This window comes from Lytechinus pictus, chromosome 18, assembly GCF_037042905.1.
Source record: "Lytechinus pictus isolate F3 Inbred chromosome 18, Lp3.0, whole genome shotgun sequence".
NCBI classification, from domain to species: Eukaryota; Metazoa; Echinodermata; class Echinoidea; order Temnopleuroida; family Toxopneustidae; genus Lytechinus; species Lytechinus pictus.
In genome coordinates, this window is record NC_087262.1 from 13,302,858 (window position 1) to 13,312,656 (window position 9,799).

Here is a 9,799-nt window from a genome sequence, read left to right on the forward strand (position 1 = left end):
TTATTATTTTATTTTATTTTTGTTTACAGACCAGATGAAAAATATTCAAGTTTTGCACCGACATAAAATTCAGGAGTATCAAAAGCAACTTTCTTTCAAAAAATTCAAATTTTGCACCGACATAAAATTCAGGAGTATCACAAGCAACTTTCTTTCCTCAATGGCATTGAAAAACCAAAACACAATTTATGAACTCCATATTGTCTACTCCTCATACCCTTCTGCCGGATATATTACAACAATCTTCGAAATCGGCCGCTTATAATCAGTACCTTTAGATTGTACTTTAACTGTTCGAACTTTCCCATCAGTCCCAGGATACACTTGGATAACTTTACCCAATGTCCACTTTCCTCGAACTGCATTAGGGTCAGAGAGTATAACCACGTCATCGATTCGGACGTTCCTTCTGTCACTGTTCCATTTTCGTCGTGGCACCAGTAGTGGAAAGACGTCACGCATCCAACTCTTCCAGTACGCGTCGACGATTCGCTGGACAAACTCAAAGCGATGTCTCGGGTTCTTCGTCTCTCTGAAGGGTCCTTGAGGGACTGCGCTCGAAGATCTTCCAAGCAAAAGATCGTTTGGACACAGATATGCTCCATCATCGGGATCATTCGGAGTTCTTCCGATAGGGCGCTGGTTGACGAGATTTGCGACCTCTTGGAGACATGTATGCAACTCAAAGGGTGTGACCAGTTGATCCCCGACTGCTTTCTTCAAGGCGATCTTGCAACTTTTAACTAACGCTTCAGCACATCCATTGTGATGCGGTGCAGATGGAGTGGTGAACTTCCATGTCGTTCCTCTCTCGGCGCAGAAGTCCTTTAAGGACGTTCCACAGTTAAAGTGAAATCCATGTCATTTTCACCAAACTTTGCACATAGATACTTTAGAACCTTAATATTCGAAATATGCAAAGATTAACATAGGTCCATGTGCTTGATTTTTTGCTATAGAACTTCAAAGTTCACCCAAATTGATATTCTTAAGAATTGTGCATTCAAAAGAATTTGGCATTTTTAGACCGCCCAAGATTACTACAATGAGTTTAAACCTGTATTACTCAGTAAAAATACATGAAAAAGTCATCAAATTTCGCAAGAGAGTTAATAATTGTATCGTTAGAATAGAGAATATATTTATAGTGCTATTTGTTTGCAATTTTAAGTTTAACAGCACTGTCAGTTCTTAAAAATGGCGTAAAAGATAACAAAATCCCAATCTAAAAAATGTGAAATTTCAGTAACAAAAGTACAAAAGTACAATAAATGCTGCACTTTATTCATAATCCATGTCATTTTCACCAAAATTTGTAGAGTTGTAGAGGAAAGTATACCTAAGAGGAACAAACATTAAAAAATAGGGGTTCATGTGCTTGTTTTTAAATTATCAGTATTTTTATTAGAGCAAATGTGCTTTTTAAAACACCAAAAATGCGCCGAATGCTTTGTATCTATGTGAAGAAAAAATCAAAACCACTCTACCATTTATTCAAACTCGGGGTAATATTCGTGATTCTTGGCAGCACTGCAGAGTAAAGTATTTTGAAATTGTAGAGAATCTTTTTTTAAATGGTTCATGGAATAATTCAAATTTTTAGCTTCATGAAATAACGCATCTGATCTGCAGTTAAAGTGCAGAAGATGAGAAAAATCAGCACTTACCCGCAGCTAATTAATCACCTGTTCATCCATTGTGACGTCAGCGCGCAGAGTGTAAACTATGCGCAGATCATAATGCGCACAAACATAACTGTGGAACGTCCTTAACTCCTCATAGCTCCAACCTCTCACCATCTCCCGTAACTCTCTTTCTGCCCCTACGAATTGTGTACCGTTGTCACTTAGCAGTAATGCAGGCTGACCCCGCACAGCAAAGAATCTTCGTAGTACCTGCATGAACTCCATGGATGAGCAATCAACGGCCACTTCAAGATGTACCGCTCTTGTATTCAGGCAGGTGAAGAGGACCCCATAGTGCTTGGCGGTCTTGTTCCTTCCAACTTTGACTGATATCGGTCCAAAATAGTCGACAGATGAGAAGTGAAACGGTGGTGTATATGGGGCAACTCTCTCATCTGGTAGATCAGACATGACTTGTGACTCAACCTGATGCTCCATGCGTCGGCAAATCACACACCTATACTTTACAGTCTTAGCCAGTTTATGAATTTTCAGGATCCAGTATTGACGTCGAACCTTCGCTGCAGTAGCTGCCACGCCTCCGTGTCCTAGCTGATGCATATGTCTCGTTATCAGCACTGATACCCAAGCTCCATGTGGCAGCAGAGCAGGGTGTTTGTGCTCATAAGAAATCAGAGCCTTGTCTAGTCGCCCTCCAACTCTGATAATTCCCTCGTTGTCTATAAAAGGGCTGAGAGTCTTGAATTCTCCATTCTGTACACGTTGATACAAGGAACTCTGGGCTTCCTTAATTAGAAAGTGTTCAGCTTTCTGCAACTGAGTTGTCGATAAGTTTCCATCTCCAAGATTGACATTAGACTTTGCCCGAAGTACAGCTTTGAGCTTGTCGATGAACTTTAAAACATAAGCCGTTACTCGGATCAGTTTTTTCCAGCTGGAGAATCTCTTGACATCGATCACATCATTGTTCTTGACTGAGCTATGATTAATCCTTCGTCGTTCTGCTTCAATCTCAGTCTCTGCTTCTGGAATAGCCTTTCCTGACGGCCATTCCTCGTAAGATCTGTACAAGAACGCAGGTCCTTGTTTCCATCTTTCTGAGAGCTTCCTTACTGGCAGGCCCCTGGAGACGTCATCTGCTGGGTTCAGCTCTCCGGGAACATACTTCCATTGTGCAGGGTTGGTATAACTTTGGATTTCTCCAATCCTTGCTGCGACGAATGGCTTAAATCTCCTACCCTCACTTCGAATCCAGGAGAGGGCAATCATGCTATCAGTCATGAAGATGATCTTTTCAGGCTTCAGACTCAGTTCTTTCATCACTGTTGTGTAGACTCTTGAAGCCATTACTGCCGCCTGAAGTTCAAGTCTAGGCACAGTCATCTTTTTCAGGGGAGCAACTCGAGATTTGGCAACTACAAATCTAACAGCATATTTACCATTTTCCAGCTTCCACTGCAAATACACACAGACTCCAAATGCTACCTCAGATGCATCAGCAAATATGCACAGTGAAGGGTGACCAACAGCCATTGGTGGAGTCAGGCATCTCTCATATTTGATATCATTCAAGTCCTGCATCTCTTTCATGAATGTCACCCACCACTCCTGTAGATCGGGAGGCAGAAGTTCATCCCAATCATATCCTCTTTGCCACAACTGCTGCATTCCAATCTTTGCACGAACTAGAAAGGGGGCAGCAAATCCTATCGGATCAAATATTCGTGCAATTCTACTCAGAATCTTCCTTTTGGTAAGTACACTCGATTCTTCTTTTCCATCATTAGGAAAACTGCTGCCTGTGTCCTTCAGTTTGTAGAAGAACATATCTTGCTGGTTGTCCCATGCTATTCCCAGCACTTTGTCTTCCAAGGCGGCTTCGAGGATTTTTGTTTTACCTTCCTTCTTACTTTCTCCTCTCAAAGCTTCGTTGCTGGTCCAGCCTTTAACTTTAAAGCCACCTTCCAAAAGTACTTGATCAATTTCACTTGTCAGCTGCTCTGCTTCGCCTACATCTCTCACCGAGTCACATATGTCGTCCATGTAGACACTCTCCTTCAGTACCTGTGCTGCTTTCGGATATCTAGCCTCTGCTGCTTCTGCTGTCATCCTGAGTGCCAACTGGGCCATAGCTGGTGCTGGCTTGTCGCCAAATGTAACAACTTTCATAATGTAAACATCTGGCTTTTTATCAGTCTCCATATCTCGCCACAGGTACCGATGTACATTCATATCTCTCTCAGGAATTGAGACCCTGTGATACATCTTAGAAATGTCACCACAAAATCCTACTTCATTCATCCGGAATCTCAGCAATACTCCAAGCAGATCATTGAGAAGATCTGGACCCTTTAGCCAATAGTCATTTAAGCAATGACCCTGATATGATGAAGACGAATTGAAGACGATGCGTACAGGGGTACTTCTCTTCTCAGGCCGGAGAACAGCGTGGTGGGAAATGTAGTGAACAGGACCCTCGTACTGAGCTACTTCATTCTCTGTTAACTTTCGTGCAAATCCATTCTCTATCAGTTCCCTCATTTGTTTTCTATATGCATCTGCATGGTCTGGGTTTCGAGCTAGTCTTTTCTCAGTCGAACACAGTACCTTCTCTGCTTGTGCTCGATTGTTAGGAAGTAGGTTGGGATCCTTTCTCCATGGATAAGCAATCTCCCACTTGTTTCCAACCTTTCTACTAGACTCTCTGATAATCTGCTCCTCAACCTTCTCCTGCTTGCTCAAAGGGCTTGGCTCACAATGGCAGGAACTAGACTGCACCCCCATAGATTCTGAGCTCCAGAAATCGGTCAAGTCAATTGGGGATGTCAACTTCACATGCAGCACATTCATCCTATCATTCCTTCTTTTGGGAGCACCAAAGATGACCCAGCCCAGTGGGGATTTTCGGGCTACTAACTGTCCCTTCTCTCTCGTTTCACCAAGATGCATCTTTGGGTAGTCAATACCTATGAGAAGATGAACTGACCCACTTCCTCTGCGTAGATCCTCAGACTTCAGATTAAACTGCTTGGAAACTTCATTCATCTTCACTTGTGCAATATTTTCACTGATACAGGGTAATGCCACTGCTGCTAAAGAATGAATGGCATTGGTAGAGAGGGACCTCACTTTTATCTGATACTGTTTGGTTTCCATCTGCTCTTGCTCTCCACCAACCTTAGTGATTGTGATATTTATGTTGCTTCCCTTCAGATTCATCTCCTTAGCAACAGACATCTTGATGAGGCTTACTTGAGCTCCAGAGTCTAAGAGCACATTTCCCTTACAGACTGCTCCTTGTTGCCCCAGGATCTCCGCTGTAACTACGGGTAACAGTGCCTCAGAGTTGCCCGCAAAGGCGACATCTACATTTCCACCTCGGACCTCTGTTGAAGCATGAAGGAGGGGGTGGTGGAAGTACTTGCATGGTTCTCCGGCAGTAGTTTCACTACATCGACGTTTCCGTTTACAGTTTGACATTCTGTGATCCTTACCAGCCTTCTTTAGACAGCTAAAACAGGCATGATGATCCTTGAGTAGCTTCAGTCTCTCGGATTGTGACATGGCTAAAAACTTACGACACTGATCAAGCCAATGTGATGATGTTTCACAGAGCCAGCATTTGTGAAATAACCTCTGGAATTTGTTTTCCTGGCTGGCTACTGTCTTCCCGACTAGATGTACACCACTTGACTTCGAATCACTTCGGACTGGGGCCGAAGCTCTCATCCTTGACTTCAGTTCAACTGTAAGCCATGTCAGAAACATTTCAAAGCTTGCCTTGCCACTTGCCTCTTGATGCCTAAACCACACCAGTCGGTCTTCCGGGCTTAGCTTCTTTTCCATTATGGCAAGCATATGGCTATTGTTCATTTCCTGGCTGGTTGATTTCCATGAGGGTATTGTAACTCCTCCGAACGAGATGCACAAACTCACAAAATCTTTCATCTTCTCCGCTTTTGAGTGGTTTGACTTTTGAGATGTCATTGATTATAGCGTCGGCAACAAAGCGCTCATCTCCATATATCATGTCCAACTGTTCCCATGCTGCTTGGTAGTTATGCCCAATTCCTTTAATCAACTGCAAGGGTTTGCTCTGTAAACATGACCTCAGAATCATTAGGGCATCTCTATCCTCATACTGTCTGCCAACAGCATGTAAAAAATCTGCCTTGAAAATGCAGTAATCACGGATGTTGCCATCAAAGGTGGGAAGTTTAGGCCTTTCCATCCTATAAACAGATCCTGACATTCTCCTTCCTGCTTCAGGAGGCTGATTTGTCTGTCTTGGTGACTGATCTTGCTGTTCATCTGCTGATAAAGTTGTTTCCATACTCTGATGGCTTGTCGATGCTCTAAGATGATGCTCTTGGAGCTGCTGTGCTTCTCTGTGGCTCTCATTATCTTTGCAATAGTCTCTTTCAAGGATCTGCAGCTTCAAAAATGAATTGTGGCACTCTTCCATCCACAACTCTTCTCTTTCAAATTCCTCGTCATCCTCTAGCACTTCCGAATAACTGTCATGCTTATTTTGTAAATCCTCAAAAGCACCAGCATACTGTGCAAACGATTCCTGAACTTCTGGAACAGGTCGCTCTCCATAGATCAAGCTCTGAAGGGCCTTTCCAAACCTGGACAACTTGGCTTTTGCCCCTCTCCGCTGCAGGCGCAGATTCTTAACCTTCTCGGCTGACATATTTCTTAAAGACTTCTGATCCCTGATGTAAAGAGTCGTCAGATCCGGACAGCAGACTACTTGTGGTGACCATCAGACCTCTTCCCAGATGAAAAAAATTGAATTGTTGGATCGTCGAAGACTACGAAATAACAGAGGCTAGGAAAGCCGCTTTAAATTGGATAGTTAGGCAGGCTCACTACCGTGTATTATTCAATCTGTATAAACATAAGAAAACGAAGTGGATCATAAATATATGTCCAATGCTTTGACAAAAATAAATGTTTTCATAATATTCCCAAAATTGTCATCTCTTTTAAACAATAAGGAATATAAATCTAATTATCATTCATATCAGGTGTATAGAACGAATATATATAAACAAATATCCGAGTTTTCCTCGATAGAAAAACCAGTTTAAAATTTGTCCATTTTCTTTAACGTCTTGAAAAAGACTAACTTAAATACATGCATACATATTTGCAATAAATCAAAGTGAACTGCTTAAATATATACCTTTAAATCAACTTTGCGTTCCCACTTAGTAATTTTTATATTCTGAACAAAATTACCTTAAAAGGTAAACAGACAGCAAACTTGTCTGCTAACTTCAGCTTATATCCAAATAAGTCCGGTAAGAAATAAATTACCAAGGTGTTTCATTATTATTTATCCCAATTTTGACATTATCAGAAAAATCTAAAATATAGACCGAAAGCTTTCTTTAGCTAGCGGTTGCACACTAAAATTGAATGTGCGAAAAACGGAACGAGTGACCCTGACATGACCTTGCACATAATTAAGCCTCGTTCGTATGAAAAACTTCTGACCAAAAATTGTCTTAACAAGTCAAAATTATTTTGGTTACAAACGCACAAATTCTTAAAGTGCTTTATAAATGTTTACTCAAATATATCTGACTGAATATAATTAAATGTAAACAAATCACGCAATTTAAAGACCACGCCCATACACGCACGATTCGTGCCCATCAAGCTCCTAAAATTCACCTTTGTTCATTTCATAAGCTTAATTTTCCTTTAACTCATACTACTTTACTTTTCTTGAAATAATCTATTAAAAGCTTTTATTTAGTTTCACAACTTCACTCTTCTCATAAAGTACAACTAACCTCCTAATTAAGTGTGCATAGCTAATCGCGTTCATTTCACATCCACTGATTGTACATTACACATATCTATGGCGTTCATTACACATACTGCGTGTTCATTACAGTTCAAGTATCTGCATACGATTTTTAATGCACTTTTTCTGCTCATTCACTGAAAAATATCTCTAGCTTTTAGCACCTCCAAAAAATATAACATTTATGTCATCAAACTTACTTCTTGGGCGGCATTTCCCAGTCAACATCATGTAAAATAAGATAATTTCATTTTCAAGCGTCCCTTCTCCCTGTTCTCTGCAAACTAACAACGTGGCATCTGCGAAATGCATATTCATGAGCAGAATTACATTACTTACGAAAGCTTCAGGGTAGCACCAAAGTGACAAATTAAACCTTGAAAATACATATAATAAATGTGTGAAAGAAAAGGACAAATTCATAATTTTAAGGTTTGTTCAGCAAACCAAACGTGATTATTTGTTTTCCCTCTCCTTTCCCTCCATTTCTCCTTAATACATGCAGTCTCCTGATATATTTCATTCTCTCGCTCTAGCTTTCTCGAAATTTATTTATATTTTCCCAACTTCTTCTGCTCTCTGTACCTGTCTCCCCTAAACCCATTTTCTAGTCTATTTGTCTTGAATTAGATTGTTTCAGTTCATGTCTTCATTTTGATTCTCATGCGATCAACATCAGAACATGAGCTATAGGAACATGTTGAACGTGATTTCTTTGTTTCCCCTCTACTTCCCCTTTCCCACCCCATGTTCTCAAGTTCAAGTTCACGCTCCAGAGATTTGCTTGAGAACACGGTCAATTCCGTCGAAGGATAAGTTTACGATCGCGCGTCATCTTCTCCCCCCCCCCCTTTTTTAATTTATATGTTCTTTCTGTAATCATCTGCCTCTATATGTGTGTCTGACTGATTCTTTATTTTTCTGTCTGTCTCTTTCTCTCACCTCCTCCATCTCCCCCCCTCTCTCTATATATATATACAGTGCGTTTCACAAAAAAACGAAACCGAGATTTAGCGATGATTCATCATAACTTAATCACAAATACAATAAACAAATGACCTACTAATGTAAAGCTTAGAATCTCCTCTTTCATCTGATATTACTTAGATTATTCCTCATTCACGCATGAGTGAGCAAAAACAATTTGAAGAAAGGATACCAAAAACTCATTTGGCGGGGTGTATCTGAATTTCAAAAAGAAAATCACGTGTCTTAAAAGTTCAATATCTGCTCTTTAATTGGATACATCAATTACAGAAAATGGTCAAGAAATAACAAAGTTCTGGTTATTTGAAATAAGGCTTGTTATTTCCATAATTTCGTTAAATAAACTATTTTCACCGGTTTCCCACAGAAGCTATTGCATGGTTAACAAAAGACTTAATGCGTGGCTGATCGTAAACAAAACGGAGTGTCGAGTGAGTTTGAACGCTAGCCTGTAAAACCTCTTCATTTTATGAAATTATTGAAATTCAAGCCTTATTTCAAATAACCAGAACTTTGTTATTTCTTGACCATTTTCTGCAATTGAGGTATCAAATTAAAAAGCAGATATTGCACTTTTTAAAAATGTGGTTTTCCTTTTGAAAGCCAGATACAACCCGCCAAATGACTTTTTGGTATCCCCTCTTCAAATTGTTTTTGCTCACTCATGCGTGAATGAGGAATAATCTAAGTAATATCAGATGAAAGAGGAGATTCTAAGCTTTACATTGATAGGTCATTTGTCTATTTATTTGTGATTAAGTTATGATAAATCATCGCTAAATCTCGGTTTCGTTTTTTCTGGGACGCACTGTATATATATATATATATCTGTCTTTTTCCTTCTCTCACTCTATCACGTTCGTTCTCTCCATTCACATCTGCTCATTTCTTTCAACACACTCCCTCGCTTTTCCATGCCCACCAGACTCACTTCCTCTACAACGTTTCCGCACCGTCCCCTTTCCTCCTTGCGCCATGTTCCGGTTCATGTGGTCCGCCATGTGTGCCTAAAACATAAAAGTGCAGTTCATGTTGTATGATTTGTATGCGTTGCATCTTACTTCCATTTAACCCCGCCGAGTTGTAGAATACAGATATGCACTTCTCCAGGCGCCATGAACTTTTTTCTTTATCCCTTCGTATTGATAATCTTCTTTCACGTGGCTCCGACTACATTAACAAAATTGTTAACTCTATATCTGTCTCAGTAATTTTCTACATTATTTCGTGGATCCCCCTTATTCCTTCCCCCTTTTTATCCATCCTGATGCCGTCTCTCGCCCCCTTTATTTCATGTTTTCACCTTTCCTTTCAAGGGGACATGCACTTTCTCACTCGTTTCGTT

At 40.4% G+C, this 9,799-nt stretch overlaps 1 protein-coding gene across 1 annotated transcript; it reads right to left on the bottom strand.

The window, feature by feature from the left end:
• Positions 1–204: 204 nt before the first annotated feature.
• Positions 205–5,492, bottom strand: LOC129282079 (uncharacterized). Its single transcript, XM_064113453.1, has 2 exons — positions 1,797–5,492; positions 205–825 (listed from the first exon to the last, which is right to left on the bottom strand). Exons 1-2 carry the CDS (start codon positions 5,490–5,492, stop codon positions 205–207), a joined length of 4,317 nt encoding a protein of 1,438 aa, XP_063969523.1.
• Positions 5,493–9,799: the final 4,307 nt, after the last annotated feature.

Excerpts from the sequence above, each read along its gene's own strand:
- LOC129282079 (XM_064113453.1), bottom strand. The coding sequence starts at position 5,492 with ATGGAAAAGAAGCTAAGCCCGGAAGACCGACTGGTGTGGTTTAGGCAT. Across the intron at positions 826-1,796 it reads AAAGAGAGTTACGGGAGATG|GACTTCTGCGCCGAGAGAGG; the intron begins GTGAGAGGTTGG and ends ACGTCCTTAAAG.